Source organism: Phyllostomus discolor, chromosome 10 (genome assembly GCF_004126475.2).
Source record: "Phyllostomus discolor isolate MPI-MPIP mPhyDis1 chromosome 10, mPhyDis1.pri.v3, whole genome shotgun sequence".
NCBI lineage: Eukaryota > Metazoa > Chordata > Mammalia > Chiroptera > Phyllostomidae > Phyllostomus > Phyllostomus discolor.
The window spans coordinates 28,999,160-29,020,447 of NC_040912.2; the positions used below are offsets into that span (position 1 = coordinate 28,999,160).

Sequence of the window (21,288 nt, forward strand, 5' to 3'; positions counted from 1 at the left end):
TTTCTGGGTTGAAAGGCACATTATTCTCCAAAGCTCTGATAAGTAAATTATTCCTTTTTCAACTATCATAATGTTCTACCCCTATATACCGAGAGTTTGAAAAAGCAAATTTAAGTTGAGGAAATGAATTAAGACATTTAAACAAATCATTAATGGATCCAACTTTTTAAAAAAAGAACACATATAGTTTAATTGATACTTTGCCAATACAAAAATAAGCATCCACAGAACGTTTATTTACTGTTTAAATTACTCCATATTTTCATATACCACAAACAGAAAATATATTTTACCCCACACATAGTAAGAGCAAACAAGTGCAATCTTTCAAACATTAAAAGTCATAATAAAATCTGTACAACAGATAAATAAATTTATACCTCTAATAGTTAGTTTGTAACAACACCAAACCAAACCAAACCAAACCAAAAAACATATATTGCCCAAAGTCACCGGTTTACTTAAAACTCTACTGATGGTCGTACATCTCACTCCTAACAACTGGAATCTTTACTAGGACCACACAAGTTTAGATTGATAAATACCTTTTTAAAAATAGGAGGGAGTAATAGGAAATAACAAAATGGTTATAAAGAGTTTTCCAAACTTTGGAAATAATATATAAAAATCAGTCAGGGGAAAATGTATTAAGTGGATCCACAGGGTAACTGATATTATACTGGTGTAGCTTATGAAAAGGAAACAGGCAAATGGTTGAACTGGAAAGAAAATTTGGCCTTTTTATAAAAAACAAAAACAAAAACAAAACATCAACAATGATAAACCCTGTCATGGAGCCTAGAACAACTCTGAGAGACAAAGTGTACAAAGATTTAGGCTCGTATACCTGAAAACCACAGCTAGAAAAACAATCATGTCAGGAAACACATAACAACAGAAGAACATATATAAATTAAAGGCATATTGTTTATCACTCCACATCATTGCACATATGATAAGAAAACAACACTGTAGTTATTCTTGAGCGAGAAAGTTTTCAATGAACTAGGAATTTCCATGATGAATATAGGTGTAGACAATCTCATTACCACAAATTTAGTAAATATCAAAACAGTGCGACAGTAAGCTAGTTAAATTATCTCTATTTTTTACTGGAAAGGTGATCATTTCCCTGCCTTCATATGTTAACTTAAAATCATTTACAAATGGAAATATAGATCCAGTAGAAAAGACTTTTCACATGCAATGCTATACAATGCAGTCTGTTTCATCACTTTTTTTCATTATTTCACACAGGATATGTACATTTCCAATATATACAACCACACACGTTCCACAGACATCACTGAGCTGTCCTCTGACCACACCAATTGTTATTTACATGTACATCTCCAGATAGATGCTTTTCTCTTCTAGGCAGACACAAAGTTAGCTTGAAGAGTTTATATTTTTTTTAGAATTTTAGGAACGTAAAGTCTTATCTTGAATGGATGATAAAATGAGGAGTCCAGAAAAAAACGCAGCTACGCATGCCAACCTTTTCAGCAGAGAAGAGTTATCTTTAGGAATAATGATCTGTGCAAGGTCATTGGTGATCTGAGAAATCTCATGTGCCACACACACAAATATGAAAGTGCTGACAATGATGTTGAGCATAGGGTTTCCAGGTATGAGTACCAAGATTCCCCTTGTATCCGCTGCCAGCCAGATGTGGTATTGGCAGATAAAGAGCTAGGAGGAAAGATATTTAAAGTTAGGTATTTGCAGAGGGTCCATGAATATATAACATGTTTTCCTAATTTAAACACTTGATAGCATAATTACGGTAGCAGGCTTTTCCAAAACCATTGAATTGTGTCACACTGGTCCCAAAAAGTCTATTGCAGAGTCTCCTCTCCAGGACTCCTATGTGCTGAAGCACTGCATCCAAGCACTCAATAAATGAACAGGAACCCTGACTGGATATGCATTTCTTTGCATGACATGGAAGACAAATGACAGAATGATGTCTGGACTCCCGTATTCAGACCTCAAATAAATGACTGTATGTGCGTGCATCTAGCTATAAACCTATGTGGTACCTATGTGTGTACAATGTGTCTATACATGTATATACAGGATATGGCAGAAGTAACGCCTGCTTGGGTGTGGTTGGTAGGGTAATAACATGGGTGTAATAATTTATAGTTTTGATTTGAACACTTCACCTAAAATGTCATATGGTGTGCCAGAGTGTGACATTATTATGTTACAGAATTACATGCTTATGATTTTGTAATAAAACAGGGGCATTATTTGTGCTGGACCCTGCATTTGTGAATATGTTCAGGTATGTACATACATGAGAGGAAAATGGCAGCAGGATGTTTAAGACCTCCTCATGTTTGCTATGAATGGCCAAACAAGTGTGCTGCACTACATTCACATGTTTGTACAGCGTATTTCAAGTTCTGTGAGAATACATATTGGGTAACGACACCATTTCTTTTGACTGATTATAAAAGTGGTTCTTTCATCACACTGCTTCAAAATATCAGAGCAGAAATATGCTTAAGCTACATCAACAAATATGAGGACTGTGACATTTCTATATTTTTAATAGAAACCCTAAATAGTAAATTAATTCAAGTAAAGTTGATAAAACCTCTCATGCTTTAAATATTAAGGGACTGGCAAAATAAATATTCTTTAGTCCACTGAATGACTTGATAAGTCATTCATGACCAAGAATTTAAATTCTATGTAATCTTTCTTCCGAATGTGACTTAAAAATAATAGAACATTTTTTCCAAGAACTCAGATATTTATTTCCTTATTTTAAAGAAAACTTAATCTTATACTAAAAAAATGTATCTTTTAAGTAAATCTTATGCTCTAAAAATTATCTTTTATAAGATAAAAGATAATATGAATTACAATATGAATTTTGTTTTAAAATATAGTTTCAAATAAGGCTCAGAACACTCAGAATGTATTTCACAACCTACTTAAACTGATTTTATAGATAACTTAATATTAGATATTACATGCATAATAATAATGAGTTTTACATTTATTTCCAAATTTGCAATAAGGGTGAATTTTATGATGATAAGCATAACCTAAATTCCAGTACTATCACATTTAATTGTGGAGATAAACAACAAAATCAAAGTCCCCTCAGCTTGATTTCATTTATATCTATTTATAAATTTCATTTGTATCTGCTTCATTTTTTTCTCTTCTGATCTCAGCATCCTGGGTGTGCCTCAAAGCTTCTAACAATATGAAGAACACGGTGAAAGTCATCTACCTCTAGTCACTTAAATAAACCTTTAAAATATTCTACAATATGTTGTTGCTTTTGAGGGTGCTGAGCTTTTCCCCCTATAGTTCCATAAATAACACAGCTTTGGTCAAGAAAATGTTAGTCTCACACACACACACACACATGCACACAAGCATGTATAACACTTGGCTGTGTAAGTAAGATAGAGCAAAATGTTAATGTACCAACCTCTAATGAAATTTTCCCAAACCAAGCAAAAAATGAACTGTAAACAGAACGGGCATATCCAGGGATATTCCTTATTAGAATAAAGGCTAAAATCTAAAGAAAAAACAAACACAAATACATAAATATTAATAATTTGTGTATTAAAAGCATTTTTGCTTTCAAGTCATGACTTAATTCTTTATATTCTTAAACTTGATATATACACGATGTTTTTTTTCCCCCAGTAGATAAAGTATTAGCAAGTTATTTTTGTTCTAGCATCTACCTAAACTGGATTTCTCAAACACGGGGTCTGTATATTGCATACTAGTGTAGATATTAGGTGGTGCATGGCTGAACAGTTTTATTTACTGTCTTGGAAAAAATATGAACCCACTTTGAGGACCTTTGTGTAGAAAGAGATAACATATTTATATGGAAAAATTTATAAATTCCCATGATATAATTTTGATTCTTCCATAAAGATCCTCCAGAAATTCTCTCTGCTCCTCTTGGCTGGGCTAGTCAATTTTTAGGCCTTAGCTTAGACACCATTTTCTCCACGAACCTTGCTGAGTTAGGAAGAAGTCATGTGTGTTTCTAAAGTACCCTGTACTTCATCATCACTGTACTGATCACAATGTACTATGACTACTTGCAACCAGAGGTATCTCTGCAAAAATGTCAATCTGATTTGAGTTGCCTCTAGCCTCTGCCCACCTCCCAGTCACTGTCACACACTTCTCTAGTCCTGGGCTCTTTGAGCTCCAGCCCCACTGGCCTTCTATACCAAGTCCCTTGAATGCGCTATGCTCCCTTCCACCACAGGCCTAAGCTCTTACTGCCTGCCGTGCCGTCATCCCTCCAAATCACTCCAACTCCAACTAGGTCATATCTCCTCATGATGTTCCCTTACTTCATCAAGTACTTCTATGGACAATTACATGGTAATTATAGGATTATTACTGCAATAGAAGAATGTAGGCTCAATAAGGGTAGGAAGTATGTCTGATATGGTTACCACTGTATCTGTCCACATAATATCTAGCACATACTAGGGATCCAATATTTGTTAAGTAAATTTAAAAATTGTTAAAAACAAATATGACAAGTACAATTGACATTTTCTAAGTGCTGATTAAGTGACAAATACTGATCATTTCCATACATTTAATATAATAGCCCTTTAAAAGGGATTTTAATTTCCCTGTTATGATAGAGGAAGTAGGGCTTGGAAAAATTAAGTAATACACCTACATTTTATAAAGTTTGATCTCAAGTTTCTTTGCCTCTAAAGACTGCATTCTTGTCAAGAATTACAGAAAAGCAGTTTCTCCAAATCCAGACAATTACCTGCACTACAGAAACACACGGGTGGAGCTCATTGCATTCTGCTTTGTTTTTACAGCTGCTGGCCCAGATGGAATAGGTCTAAAACAGAACACACATCAATCAGTTCACAGAAACAGCCACGCCTTACATTCTCAGGAAATGTTAAAGCTGTCTTTATTTATAACATTATACTCCATTTTGTTATTTAAAACGCTTCAGTAGAAACTTCCCATGGTTTTGCTCATCACTGGTTTCGGTGTCTCAACTCCCCAAACACAAGCAGAGAGGCGCTCAGGCCTCCGCTTTTCTGGAAATAGTGATCACGAGGCAGAGATGGCTTTTCATGTCAAACAGCTTACATTTGTATCTTTCCCTCAATTTATGACACTTTTAAAATTCCTATTTCACTTAGCTTTCAGTTATTATTCATATTTAACGTGTACATGCATTCACTTCAAAATTTATGCTCAACTGGAAAATAGAAAAAGAATTTTAAAGTAAAGATTTTATTTATTGAAAATAATTGATCAAATTCCTATCTCTTACAGCTAATTTTCCATACCAATTAGGATGTTGGAAAATCAGAAGATCACATTTTGAAACTTACCAGGAAAGAAACTACTGAAATAAACAATAGAACATTTGATATTTTGTTTGAAAAGAGAGGTTCGCCCTTTCCTTCAGAAAGTACTTGACGCTTCTGTAAAGCCAGGTAAATGAAAGCAAACAACATTCCATAAAAGACTACCTGAAAAATAAGGAGACAAAATTTGTTTTAAACAGCTACTTTCCAATAAATAGCAAAAAATCTGGTAAAGGAGAAGAACATGTATAAAAGTAAGTAGGTTAAAAGCTTGAGGTTTCAGAGTTTCTAGGACTTAAACTTCAAGAGTAAAACTTGCGGCAGTGAAGTAAACCCCTGTGATTGTTACGAACTGTAAGCAACAGGCAAGCGAACATCTCCTGTAATAACATGAGAAAAACTGGCTCATTCTGAGCAGTTTCGGCAGCAGGTGAAGAAATGAAGACAATTTAAAAATAATAATAAAAACTTATTCTGAAGACAAATGATAAAATTTAATTGTACTCAACCAAGATAAAATATTTTATATTGATACTTCTTTCAATCAAATAAACCACACAATAAGAACATCACTAAATTCATACTTTTAAATAAGAGTATATGCAAATAAGAGTGAAAAATGTGGTGGACTAGAAAGCTCTCTTAAAAAAAGAAGACTACCATATCATAGCACACTGCTCTAATGAGAAAGTTGAGAATTTACAATTATTTGATGATAAGACCTTAGCAAAACTTTTTATTAATACATGGTTTTGAAACAACGTAGTTCACTGGAAAGTGCACAGGTGTCGGAAACCAGGGAATCACACAGAAATAGGCACCAGGAAAACATCTGTTGAGTGAAAAATGGAATAGTAAAAGATGGGAGGAAAAGGGAAGAGGAAGAGGAATAATTAACATTTATCCAGCGTCTGTTATTTTTCAAATGCTGTGCTGGATGTTTGACATTCTGTTGGCCAACTGAATCTTACCCATCCTTCGAGATTAAATTCATGGAATCATCCATGACACTGTTCTCTTCTTCTCTGCAAACTTCTACCTCCAAATTCACACTGTACAGTTTAGCACTCAATTATAGGTACTATTCCTGGATTTTAAACTAGATTGTAAGGTTTAGAAGCCTGGAGGTATGTCTTCTTTCTCCAACAGATCCCTCACAATACCAACATTAGGGCATACACTAGGGCCCAACACACATATTGTGCTGAGTGGCTAAAGCATGTACATGAAGGATCACCTGTAAGTGAAAGTTATGACTCAAACAAAGGTCATGTTATAGACAATGTTTTTTATAGTTTTTTTTTTTTCTGCTGAGATACATACATATGCCTACCCTTTCTCTGCTGTAAAAAAGTAGAGGGGCAGGGCTGCTCTGATTTACCAAATCAACATGCTTCCATATTCTAAAACTAAATAAAAAATATTTATTTTTTCCAAAGAATTTTTTAAAAGTACAGTTTGAAGTGGACAAAGATCACAAGGTAAATACATACGTAACGGTCTAACCTCCATCTGAACCACCATTCATATACATTCCCTTTCAGTTCAAAACACTTGGACAATGGCCAAAGAGAAAAGATCTTCTCAAACGCACCCTGAGAAAAAGAATCCAGAAAATAAATTAAGACGGTACAAGTCAATACTTGTAGACAGGATTATATAAGGATCATTCACAGTTTTTCTATTCTACTTGGTTCATTTAAAAATAGCACTTCATTTGAAATTCATCTGAAAATAAATTTATTTTACTAATGGCTAATACAAATGACTTAAACCATTTTTTTCTACTTATTTTCATTGCAGATCAAAGGCTACTGAGACTGAAAAATATAAAAAGAACAAGCTGGTTATTGGAAAATTATTCCACTTAATATTTTAAATCTACGACACAAATAGCTTATATTGATAAAAACACAAAAATACAGAAGACTTCAGTCAATATAGTATAAATAACCTAAAAAATGATGGTTAATGTAAAAAAATGTTTTTCTTTTTCTAATGTCCTTAATAATCCATAATTAACCATATGAGTTAAAAGAATCCTCTGAATTAGTCACCTTAATCAATCAACCATTCCCAAGTGCCATTACAAGCTTTTGAAACAAAGTTTACAATTTTACTCTGGTGAAGTTAGTGAATTGTACCCTTTTATTAATCTGACAGCCTGGAAAATCTGAGAATGAAGAGGCAGAAGTCTTGGGTACATTCCTGCACATTAATGAAGTCTTTCAAAGAAGAGAACAAAAACCTCAATTTCCAGACTACAGAATGACGACAAACTCTATTAAGGGAAGCTCCATTATTAGACCTAATGCCACAGCATTAAAAAATGTAACATTACAATTTTTAAAAGGCTAATAAAATTAAGAAAAAATATGAAAACTATTATTTTAGGTAATGCTGAATCATAAGGTCAGAAAAATGTTATTTTAATAAAATGTAATATCCTCCATTTCATCACAGAATTTAAAATGCTTACAGCCTATTAAAAATTAGGTCCTAACTATGCTTCACAACATTAAGTATGATTCTTAACAAAATCTGCATTACAAAGTACTTATATATCTTACATTCATGCAGTATGAAATATAGAAATATGATCCAATAGGCATATAACTATCGGATTTGATCTTATGCATCACCATTACATGGCATATTTATAAGGTACTTTATTTCTGATTAAAAATATTGTTTCTTATGTGATCAATAAGCAAGTATTTATTGAGCATCCATCTTGTGAAAGACACTGAGCTATATACTGGACCACATACTTTTTTCTGGCCTGATGGTAAACACTAATTCAGGGCAGGGGAAACCTCTGTAGTCCGTCTACTGAACCTCTGGTCCACCTGCCTTTTCCTCCCTCCGATGTACCAGAGTGCTGGGAACTTTAATGAATGACTGTTAAATAGTTGTTGCAGTTACCTGGCTATTTCTTTACACATTTGCCTATTGTTTCCTTATTATGTTATATATCTGCTGCAAAAAAACCTTAGAGGTCAGGCAGAAATATCAATACTTTAAGTATGAAAATAAGTATGAAAGCCTATAAAACAAACAAGTGAAAAACCAGCTTTACAGAATCATACCCCCTTGCCCCACCCCTTTCATAGCATTTGCATCTGAAGCAGCAGGTAGTGTACCAGACAGAGAGTATGGGAAACAAAAGCAAACTGTAGAATGTGTCACAACTCTAGGCATTCAAATAAAAACATTTTGTTACAAATACCATGCTGCCCAACTGATGTGTCTGCCTGATGGACCAAGCCAGCAGGCAGCAGTGTGCCACCCTGCTGAAGTAGCTGAGAAAATCTCAACCATCATAGAAGGTTAGAGATAAGAAAATAACCAACATTTTAATGAAATTAAACATACTACATGTATACAAATCACTTTGCTCCTAAGTTGGGAAAATTTTACTCTATGCAGTTATGGAAAAATCAAGTACGTAACACTTTGATGCAATGAATAATGCACAAACCAAGTTGCAAATTCTGTCAAGAGAATTTTGATCTCCACTTAGAGTAGTGTCTTGTAAGAGGCATTCAATAAATGTTTGATTGATCAAGTAAAATGGGTTTTGAACAACTGCCAGAGGAAGAGCTTAAATTGCTCTTTCAACAAAAACAGGGGTAACAAAAGTAGGTCTCAAAGGAACTACACTGCGTAGTCAACTACGGAATGACACTTTTATTACAGTCATTAAAAATGAAGCTAAAAGAAGTTCTAACTCTTCTCACATAGTTTAATAGACTTGAACACTAAAATAAAATAGAATATAAACTAAAAAGACTGTACAAACCTGAGAATATGCCAAAAAACATATACATAACAGCAAGAAGGCTAGTTTCAACAGTAAGCCAAAATGCCAGAAACAATTTCCTAAGAGAGAAAATACTTAATTTACTAAAAAATGTAAATTTACATAAGAAAATATGAAATACTATTTAACACACTAATACACTTCACAGTTCTTAATATAATTTAAGGCTGCTTACAGATGACAAAATAAATCTAGGCAGTGTAAGTTATAAGTAGGACAAACAGGGAAAAAAGGTGGATGGTCCTTGCTAGGAATGAGGTTACAACATACATCTCAATACCTGCTGTTCATCCACTACAAATATATTTGAAAACACCTCCTGGATTCAATTATACTTATGCATTATTGAAAGCTGCGACAAAATTTGGAACAATATGTTCAGTGTAATTCTTACACTCAGGTAGGAATATACTAACTTAGGTAAGACTGCTTAAACATTCAAGTTCTAAAAGGAGAGCTTAAGGACTACCTAATAGAATAGGATTTAACCATAAGATATATTTTACCATACACATGTTTTAAATTATGTGTTCAGTATACACACTGGTTATTCATTTGATTTAATATTTTGTTTTTATGTCAGGAATTAAACTACAGAGACTGTCCAAAGACACTAATGGACTTTATTAAATACTGGAAACTCAACACTTTCCTGAAAAATGATTTGATATTAAAATGGAAGTCAACAGAAAATATTTTTTGATATACAATATTTGGATAAGTTGAATACATTATAAAAAATAGTTTAATGATATGACCTTGAGGTGGGGGGAAGCATTAAGATGAATGACTGCAGCCTCACTTTGAACACTATCAGTAAGCGGCTATGTGAAATTTGAAGGTGACAACTTTTTGGACACTTAGGTTTTCTTATAATAACTGCTGAAAGGGCTACATGAGCATAAATTACATCAGTGGTTTTTAAACTTGTTTGACATAAGAAGCCTTTTTGCAAATGAACGTTTATTTATAATTGCTCTGTCTCTTTCTCTCTCTCCACACACACACACACACACACACACACACACACACACACGCGCGCGCACGTGCGCATGAAATTAAATGAGGCAGAGTTGTCAAAACTGAAGCAGGATGTAGGAGACTACAGCCTTGGCTGGCTTTCCCTTCTGTCTTCCAGCTTCTCCACTCTGGCTCTGTACAAGACTGTTTGATAACTGTTGCATTAGTTAATAGGTAAAATGGCTTTGAAAATTTTAAATTAAAAAAACACACGATATAAACCGTTATTTGCATTGTAGTGTTATGTGAACTACTTAGATGCGACATTTTAGAAACAGTTTTTAAGAACTTTCAAAATGTCAATGCTACACATAAATGTAAACTGTTTACATGTCTCAATAAAAATAGTCTTTAGCAACTAAAAACAAATTTAGTACATTGGAAGAATATATTTATTAACATAAGTAAGAGAGTATATTTACCGTTTGCTTTTTTTTGGATTATTTGAGGCCACAGTGCTAAAGTAACATATATGACTATGAACCATACAGTGACCAAGGGGACAAAGTAATAGAATTGATAAGGCCGATCCATTACTATACATAACACCACTACCAGGAAATTGAGACGAAATAAGACCTATTAAAAAGGAGAAGAAAATAGTTTTCACTCCAGATATTCATGAAGAGCAAAGACAGATTCTCTCTGACAAATTATAAATGTTTATTTAAGACTAGAATAACAACTGTACAAGTATATTTTACTAATCCCTAAAATTGTATTTGTTCTACAATCATTGTAGAGTTGAATATAAAATATTTATGCATCACTATATTAACTAAATCCCAGCAAAGCACCAGCCCGAGCTGTCCTCTGGCTACAAGTGCTATCATGTTAAATGTAGGGAAAGAATCATAAATCTCCTTCCTAGGGATCCAGTTTATAAGCGGAGATTAGATTACCTCCAGGAAGGCATCCATTTCATCTCTATTTAATGTTGATTTACCCCATTTGGGATTAAACTGAAAGTTGTCATATATACAAAATGATATTACTCAAATTAAACAGAATCTTCCAGACTCATGTAACTGTCATTTCAGACAGTGTGACATCATTCAAAGAACAAAGAACCCGAGAGACGGGTGTGAGAGCAGCGCCACGTCCTACGTGACCACAGGTGATCATTTAACCTTTCTGAGCCTCCGTGTCCTTGTCTGTGCCCGTGAAGGTCACAACGCAAGACTGTAATGGGGGGTAAGTAAAATAATGTTCAGAAATCACCTCAAATAAGGTAGAAACTTAGTAAATATTATTCCCCTTCTTAGGGAGAGAAAATATAGGATGCTACTGTGTAATAATTCCAGGTAACTGTTCATTTCTACAAAACTAAAGTTAGTCAGCAATGTTTCGCCTTGCATACCAGTGCTTTTATTATACATTCATCTTGATTATATTTTCCCTTCCCTTGGTAATAATTTATCTTGAATTATTAACCACAGAATATAGAAATAAAACAACTTTAAAGTGCTATTTCATAAATTCCAATTAGTCATGGACTTATAATGACAGTATCTATATTTTATTAATAGGCACAAAAGCATGTTGAACTGAAAGAAAAAGAAAATAATTGAATGCATTCCTACCTGACATACTCTATGGATTCCAAAGTCTCCTTTGATCCAAAAGTATGAGAAGTGCCCATACCCCGTTTGAAATAGATATGCGGCAACCAGAACCCGAATGTGCATGTACACAGGCAAGAACTGTTGACAAAAACAGACAGGTGGAACACATATTGGCACTAACTGTACCCTGAATGATCATAACCAGTACTTTTAACCAAGATAATGAATGATCATTATCATTTGACATTAGCTCAATGAAACGATTTATTCTCAAAAGTTAGTACAGTAGGAGATTAAAAAAATGCAGACTTTGGAATCAGACCTAGATTCGATTTCTAGTTCTGCCACTTACTAGCTATGTGGCTTTAAGTGTAAGGTCTCTAAACTGCAAAGTGAGACTATCACCTCTTTCCTCAGGTTCTTGTGAGAAATGCATGAGTTAATATAAAGCACAGTATATATTTCTTCCAGTTAGAACCAAGTGTATGAAATCTGCAATCATTAATCACCACTCTGGTTTTCACATTTCCCCAATGAGAAGATAAAAAACAAAAAAAGCCTACATTTTTAACCTTGTTAAATATATAGACTTTAGACTTGTAAATAAAATGGTCACATGACTACTTAAACTATTTAGTTAGCTAAATATACATATTTAAAAATATACAGAGACATAACTTAGAAACATTATTTCTCTCCCATTCTTATTTTATAGAATAATTCTATTTTACACTCCTACATAAATGGTTCATTATGACCAAGATCCTTATAACCACTTGCCATGGTTTTTCAGAGCATCACTTCTGTTTGTGGCTAAATAAAATAAGGGGTATACCATTTTTCTACTCTGTATTTTATGGGAGTCACTGGAAACATTATCTCATTTACAAGCCCTAATTCTCATAACCTTAGAACACTGTCTTTCCTTCTATCCACCAACCACTGGGCCTTTAGATGTACATTCATGATCTCTATAATATAACTAGTACACTGCTCTTAAAAATTACATCCAGTATACTGGATGTTCAGTGACATCCAACCCTTGCATTTATAAGGCCATCCTTTCAGGTATAATTACTAAACTTATGTACATTTTCTTGGCTTCTACTGTATAGACTCATCTGATCACCTCTGTAATTAATCAGCATTAACACTGCTTATTAGCCACATTGGTTAGTGTGTCTTCCCCAAGTCATGCTGGGTAGGATAAAATAAATTAATTAAAGCAGACACCTTAAACAGACTTTAGAAGGCCTTGGATGTATGCATCTTTTGTATATATCCTTGAATGCATCCTTGAACACACCTTTTTCTTTTCCGAGGGATAGTATTTTTCTTTTGGAAGGAAGAAAACTCTGAATCTATAATAGTTCACAAATTCTTTACCACAGCCACACTCTAGCCAAACTGCTCAGACTCCCTTTCTCCTGAACTGCCCCTCTTTGCACCCCCTTGTCACCTCTTCTTTGTTTACCTGTTTATCCTATTCTGGAATGTTCTCCTGGACCCTTTTTTGTTTCTTCAAATTCTACTCTTCTTTAGAGCCCTGTTCAAAACTTCCAATCTTTACTCTCAGATAAAAGTTGTTTTTTCTTTCTCTGAGTTGCTAGACTATCAACAATCTATAAACCACAGTTTTTATTTATTGTTCTTTATCATTAGCTCTTTTAAAATGTCTGATCTCATCATTAGATCAGAAATTTTCAATAAGGTGTAACATATTAGAATCATAGGGATGAAGGTGTAAAATGCAGTACTGAAATACCTCAGGATTTCTCTAGTCTAAACCTGTGCCCTTACTTCATTCCTGATGTTCTCTAAAATATTCCCTTTAAGTATCTTAGCACTTAAGTATCTTTCAGCACTTTTTAGAAGCTGAAAACACAAATTCCAAAGGCAATCCATTCCATTTTCAGATGGGCCTCAGCTGCTATAAAGTTGCTTTTCATGAAAAGTTGAAATGTAACTCTACGTAAAACTACCAACTTCTGCTCTCCAGGGCACTACTGTGCAAGAGAAATAAAAGTGAGCGACATAGTGAACTTTTTAAAAGTTAAAAGAAACGAGTGAAACTTAAAATTAGTTTAAGTCAATATACCTAAAATATCATTCCAACATGAAATTAGATATTTCGTATTATTTTTATGGTAAGTTTTTGAAGTTAGTATATTTATCATGATTAATCATACTTAATCTGGTTTGCGTCTCCCTTTATATAGTATAGCACATCTTAACTCTGACTGGCTCCATCCCAAGGGCTCCAGGGTCACTCACTGGTGGCAAGTGGTTACCTTAACGAAGACCCACAGCCACAGGCTTAGTCATTCTTACAGCTGATAGTTCTAGAACTATTTGAAAAACAGATGTCAAACCTAGGCTAACCATTACTAATCACTCTCACCACTCTCCACAAAACATGCTTTCAAGTCCTTTCAAGATTAGGGCTAGGCCTATAAAGTTGGGACTTGGTCCTTCTATTTAAATAGTAAAAACAATGAATTAAACACAATCACAACAATTTGCCAAATTCCTGACAATATTGGATTACTGCAAATTTCATGTAATAGTTTTATCAATATTTTATGATATTTTCAACCAACAGAAAAGCTGCAATAGTGCAATGGATATCTTACATACATATTATACTGAACCATTTAAAAGTATGTTGCAGACCACGTGACTCTACCCCTAAATACTTTAGCAAGTATCTCCTAGGCAGTAAAAATGCCTGATCATATTATCATCAAACCCAAGAAATTTAATATGAGTATAATAGTAACTACTGTACAATGCACATTCAAATTTCCCTGACTGTCTCAGTAATACTCTTCATGGTTTAAAAAGTTTTTGCTTTCAATTTAGGAACCTTGAATTAATGATCACTCATAGCACTTGCTTGTCATTCTTCTTTAGTCCCCTTTAAACTGTTTTTCTTTTTGTCTTTCGTGAGTCAAGTATTATTTACAATAAAATTTTAGGTATAAAAATATATTAAAATTCCAACTTCATTAAAGTTAATAGCTAGGTTGACTTCTGGTTCTGTTCTTCTAGTCCCACAAAATTCCCCTCAAGACTTTTTTTTTAAGATTTTATGTATTTATTTTCAGAGAGGGAAGGGAGGGGGAGAGAGAGAGAGAGGGAGAGAAACATCAATGTGCGGTTGCTGGGGGTCACGGCCTGCAACCCAGGCATGCACCCTGACTGGGAATCGAACCTGGGACACTTTGGTTCGCAGCCCACGCTCAATCCACTGAGCTACCCCAGCCAGGGTTCCCTTTAAGACCTTTGATTTAGGTCCCTTCATAAAAGTTATTTATAAACTGTCAGAGGAAAAAAATTAAATGGAACACAGAATCATATACTGCATATATAACTACCTTGCTGTACTTTCCATATTACATTCATAGTATTTTATCCATACTGGATATAAATTGTTTTAAAAGAATGTTTATACCAAGAATTACAATCTGCCAGACCATCTGTATTATTTTAAGAATTCTCTGTAATCTTTGATATAGTTTCTATTTTAGTATAAAAACATGGAATAACTAAAGTTTCATATATTTTACTCAAAATAAAAAACAATATTAGGTAATCAGAATAATCATGGCAGTTAAAAAGAATTTTTAATTAAGGTAATCCTTCAAAGAGCCATGAATTAAATCCCAAAATATGTTATAACCCATGCTAATAATGCTTTGCTGATGTAGATACAGGTAATTTCTAATCAAAAAAATCTTACAGTATAAAAGAACAGGGATATGTTAATTAATCAAAACAAATGATCTACTAATGAAAAGCATGTCCTGCCAGAACAGGGATTTTTTAAAAATTGTCATTTAGGATGTATTGGGATATAGTTGAAGATGTATTAGAATGCTAGCTTGGCAGATGATTATAAAAGAATGCCAAGTTGCCTGCATCCATTTATGATCCAAATCCTTTCTGGAATCACTGAATTGAAGAACTTAATCTGCCATTAATTCTATCTGATTTTTTTAACACTATTATCACCCTTTAATATGTCAGCAATTAATTATGTCTCTAAGTGGCATTTTCCTAAAACCCTTTTTTCCCCTCTCTAATTAATTTAATCTTTGTGCATATGTCGGAGATATTTCTAGGATTCAATATGCATCTCTACTTAGTTTTTAGAAATTTGCCATATTTATCCTATAAATTCTGAACTGGGCTTATAAACTAAGTCTTACTCTCTTCGTCTCCCCTTGCCTTGGCTCTTTCACTGCTGGGCCTCTCCCACAGCTATTGAATTCAGTAGCTGTGTCCCTCCGTCTGCAGCGTCACAGGAGTTTCACGGCGGCCACAGATACACTTATCACAGTCATGTACGTTCAGTAAGAATTATACTTCATTCATTCCTCTGCCTTTTGCCCTTCAAACAAACCATCCATAAAATCACTAATTTTTAAAAATAACAGACTTTAAGGAAGAATAACATTATTTTCAAATTCTTAGAGATACCTGAAAAACCCCAGTGTTATTTACCTTCTTAACTGCTGCTATGAAAATTTTAAAATACTGTACTCCTGTCTGGGAAACACTCCCATTATCTCAATGTATCATCGATTCAAATACTGTTTAAAGATGTGTACTTTACATAAATAAATTATGCAGTAATAAAACAGTTCAGTAGTTCCCAAATTATGAATGAGTTCCTTAAATTTTTAAAACATTTTCTAGAAATCAGTTTGTATCTTTACTCTAAAAACATGTAAAAAGTGGTTATCAGACACCTAGGTTCACTCTCAAAAGCTTGTTTTAACTGTAATGTAGCTACAATGGTACAACTCTGATATATGTTTTTTCTACCCTTGCCAAATCCAAGCTGTCCCCAGACCTTGAGAATCCTAAGTCTTCTAGGACAGCCAGGGAGAAGGAAGAGGCTCTGCCCAGACACTGAGCGGAGGAGGCGCTCCCCACCTCAGGGACAAGGCCCTACTCAGTCTCCAGTGCACTCATCGGCCCGAGTTCTCCGAACACGAGGCAAGAGCGTTCTAAGTGTTTTAAACGTTACAAGTGTAAACACAGTTGGTTAAACTCCCTAACACACAGAGAAGGGCAGAATATACAATTCTCTGATTTGATTTCTTTTGATAGTGTAACTTACCTATTCCAAATCCTTTGCAGTTAAGTATAATCTGCGTTTACAAAGACTCTTGATGACTTGAAATTGGTTGTTCCACAGGATGACATGAAATAATACCCTTTGATTATCAGCTGTTTCTACTACATTAAAGTTAAGGCCAAGTAAATATAAATAAATTATTGCCTTCTCTTTTTAAAAAAATTACTTTGCTTTTGAAACTATTCATTCTCAAAGAGTCAGGTGCTTGGGGAAGAATGGGAAGGCAGAAAGATTGAGTTGGAAATCAGAAGGGTCTCTAAATGGCATAGAATATAAAACAAAAAGTTGGTACCCTTAAAGAAACAGTAAAGTGGCATTATTCCCTATGTTTTCTGGACTTTAAAATACTTACTGTACTTGCTCCAGAGATATGATAAATCAAAATCACAAGTTGCATCCAGCCTTTCCATTCATCTGTTTGTTCTCTATTTAATACTTTAGTCTGTGTAAAGAACCAACATCTGTATTAAAATTCATCACGAAGCTATTATTTGGACAGTATATATTTAAGTATCTTAAAATTGTTCTCATAGGATATAAAGGTAATGCTTTTGTTAAAAGAACTTGGGTGGGGGAAGAGTTAAAGATGGTCATTTTATTTTTTGATAAAAGATAATAAAACTACTTAAAATAAAATATGAATTTGAAAACTAATATAAACTAAGATTTTAAACAGTATTTAAGTTGATACTTATAGTTTTATATTAGGACTACATTTAAACTATGACAGATGTGTTTATAAATCTAAAAAATCTGCATTTTATAGTTTTCTTTAAGAAAACCTCAGGATTTCAGTTAGAAGAGATTTTACAGTTGTTACACTTCATTGTGAAAAAAAAAATCTCTATTATTATAGCGTATTTTACATGGGATTTTCTTACCGGAGATAAAGAACTGATTAATCATTCTCATATGAGAGTTATTTGTTACAATAGAATTTATTAATTCAAATAAATCATACTTATAAAGAAGTTACAGCAATGCTAAAATAGGAAATTCAGAATATTATGAACAGTGCCCTTATTATTATGTAAATTCTAATTTGTGTGTACATATGCCTGACTATACATAAATATAAAACATGCTTGTGCATACAGGCATTTATTAATATAATTATACACTTTTGCTTTATAAAAGGCTGTAGTAGATCATGTCTGAAGACCATCACAAAACTGGAAGCCCCCCCCCGACTTCACCCCTGTGCAGGCAGAAGAACATTGTCATACATCGTTTTTACAGGTCGTTATTGCCAACTTTTCAGTGATCTTCACCAAACTCTGTGCACTTCCTCCAAGCCGTTTGTAAAACGCAACGAAGTCCACTGACTGAAGTGCAACCACAATGTTCATCTGTCCTCTTCTACACACATGCTTGTGTATTTTTGAAAACCTAGACTTTGTAATGAGATAACAAAGGATAACTCTTTGGATAACTCAAAGGATAAAAAAGAAAATGACTCTTACCTCTTTAGTATTTTCATTGTAAAATACTCCCAAAACCAAGATGTAAATAATTGGGATAAAGAAAGTTGAATGTGTATAAAATTTGTTTTCCTTCATAAATAGATTTGCACGGTCGCACATGTAGAAATAAGCCATAATCAGGCCAAGTTTGCAGAAGGACTGTAACAGTACTTCTAGCGGAGACACAGGGGTACTGATAATATTTTTCTTTTCCTCTCCACTTTCCAAATCAGTACATGGCTTATTCTTCCGATGAGAATTACGATGAATTATATAAAAAATTAAGTATCCGACAATAGATAAGGTGAAAAAACAAGCGGCCAGCTTCTGTATGAGCGTCAGAGGGGGCCGAGGCTGACAGCAGGAACCGTCCACAGGCTTCAGGATCTTATTGCAACACACGTTCATGAGAATCATCGCACTCTGGGAACAAACCAAGTTAGGGGTTATTATCTTGTCAGCAATGTAGTTCACTTTAGATTTTCTCCTGTGAATACTACTGACTTTTCAACGCTGACACCAAAATGCTTTTGTACTTTTTGCTGCCATTTCCCAAATACTCATGCAAATGATGGCATTCCTTCAATCTGTAATAGCTAGTTCGGGGCTTTTCAAACTTCTTGGGCCATGATCTATAACGAAAAATTCATTTTCTAATGTGACCCAGACATGTATATGGGAAACAATCCCTACCCTTACTACTTATAATACACTGATATTTATTATTCTTTTCTTTTTTTAGAAAAATTACTAATTTCATAGCTGCTAATGGGCCTTAGGTAAAAACAAATAGTGACAAGATGTCAAAGAACAAAGAATTTTAATTAGCAAACTTTCAATATGGAAGAAAACCAGGATACTTAAGATAGGGTCCCAGTTTTTAAATGTAAAAAAAGAAGGTAGCCCTGCCTGGTATGACTCAGTTGGTTCAGCATCATCCAGTAAACCAAGGGGTTATGGGTTTGATGCCAGGTCAGGGCACCTGCCTAGGTGTGGGTTCAGTCCCCAGTCAGGACGCATGCGAGAGGCAGCCAATCAACGTTTGTCTTTCACATGGATGTTTCTCTCCCTTCCCCTTTCTCTAAAATCAATAAAGCATGTCCTCGGATGAGAATTAAGAATATAAAACAATTGCCACAAAAAATAATTAATTCTTAGCTAACAAATTTGTAATATGCCTTTCATTTGGTTTACAGTTTATGGACCACTAGGATTCTACACTTTAAATATTTCTAATGTTAAACAAAATGTGGAGTCTTGAACATGGTTTCATTATAGTAAAAACATTCCAGGCAAGCTGTCAAGATTCTGTCTAGTTGAAGTTTCAGTCAAATCTAGTTTTATTAAAACTTTATAGGTTAGGCATCTTTGGAACTCTAAGGTGATTATATTATTTAAGCCTAAGCATTCAAAGTACTCAACTGTTCAGGAAATCTCACCTTGCTGGCCCTGGGTTCCGTGCCTGGCACCCTTGCGGATACTAGCCTACAACCGCATCCCTAACTTCTTAACCAGCTGCACGGCATCCAGAAAGTCCCTTCAGGTGTGTGAAGAACATGTGTGTATATTTATACAAACGTGCATTTTTCTGCAGGGCAGGAATGGAACCATTGCTTTTTACTGAACACTTGAAGGGGTCATGTGATCCTCAAAAAGGTTAAGAATCACTGCTTTATAAGAAAATAACTCCAAATCTGTTTTACTATGTATGAAACTTTGTAATTACGCAGCTTTTTTTCGGACTTAACATCCCTTTCCATCTGTCGATCTAGATTTTTTTCACTATCTACTATGTACCTTGAGTAATGTTTAGGGTAAAAAAACCCTATAAAAATAATAAAAATTATTCTACATATTAAAAAATGTATTCATCATAGAAATTTAATCTTGTCAGTTTAAGGCAAGAACATAAAGTAGTTTTCAAACATGAGTGGGCTGAGAACGTGTAAGTTTCTTGATTAGACAAGGCACAGTAAGAGTGACTACTACTCAATAAATAAAGATTCATTTCCTCCTTTCCATAGCTTCTTCCTCAAAGTATATGAAAACTCTCACTTACATATTCAGTTAGGTGATGAAAGCAAAATTACTTCTAGATTTATGTTTAGATAGAATAACTGCAAGTAATTAAGAATGCAATAAAATAAATAATTTATTACCATCTGTAATGACTTACAGCTATAATCAATTAGATATTATAGTCTCTATCTACTGATAGATATAAGAATTCTTACAGTTTCTCTGCTTGACTCTGGAAGATGTAAGCCATCCAAAGATTCCATGATGGTTTCTTGAGCAATTAATTTGGAAACACTGAACATTTTAACATTTGATTTAGAATTTCTGGTGCTACTATTCAGAATACTGACTGCAGCTTCATTGTAGGCATCTATCTTCTCATTAGTGATCATTTTCCTGTTTTCACTTAATAGATCTTCATAAACAGGATCTGTACATGAAATATATTATTAAAAACATATTTTAAAAATTCCTGTTGGCAGAAATTATGATCATGCCCATTAGTCAACTCCATTTCATATTTTGTTGTTCAAGTTAGAGGATTCCAGGTGCTTAGTAGTAATTCTTTTTAAAGTAAACCTGGCCAAGATTTGCAGATTTATCTTACATTCAATTTATGAATTAATCAATCAGTACCGTCCTCAATTTTTATGCTCTAGCATGACTTGAGGGCTTAGAGTTTGGGGATGCTGGGTGGTACTGGGTAATGGGAATTTAAAGCTGGAGAGCGGAAGACTGCCTGATGGGAAAGAGCAGCAAGTCTTTTTTTCCCTCTAGTCACTGCTTGGTTTTGCATACTTTGTTCACACAATTAAGAGGTTATCTTATTGAGGATCAAGGTCTCATAAATAATTTAAATTTCACTTTTTCTCATGTTAGTACGAGAAAGGTTAACAAGGAG

At 34.0% G+C, this 21,288-nt stretch overlaps 1 protein-coding gene across 1 annotated transcript in view; it reads right to left on the minus strand.

The window, feature by feature from the left end:
- Positions 1 to 215: 215 nt before the first annotated feature.
- Positions 216 to 21,288, minus strand: part of CASD1 (CAS1 domain containing 1) — a 46,191-nt gene continuing 25,118 nt past the window's right edge. The window contains exons 8-18 of the mRNA XM_028525335.2: positions 20,603 to 20,817; positions 18,369 to 18,791; positions 17,258 to 17,347; positions 11,778 to 11,897; positions 10,617 to 10,773; positions 9,154 to 9,233; positions 6,845 to 6,946; positions 5,376 to 5,516; positions 4,790 to 4,867; positions 3,458 to 3,550; positions 216 to 1,692 (exon numbers count right to left, since the gene is read on the minus strand). Of these exons, the coding sequence (XP_028381136.1) occupies positions 1,423 to 1,692; positions 3,458 to 3,550; positions 4,790 to 4,867; positions 5,376 to 5,516; positions 6,845 to 6,946; positions 9,154 to 9,233; positions 10,617 to 10,773; positions 11,778 to 11,897; positions 17,258 to 17,347; positions 18,369 to 18,791; positions 20,603 to 20,817 (1,769 nt within the window). The 3' untranslated portion in view covers positions 216 to 1,422. The remainder of the gene's footprint in view (positions 1,693 to 3,457; positions 3,551 to 4,789; positions 4,868 to 5,375; positions 5,517 to 6,844; positions 6,947 to 9,153; positions 9,234 to 10,616; positions 10,774 to 11,777; positions 11,898 to 17,257; positions 17,348 to 18,368; positions 18,792 to 20,602; positions 20,818 to 21,288) is intronic.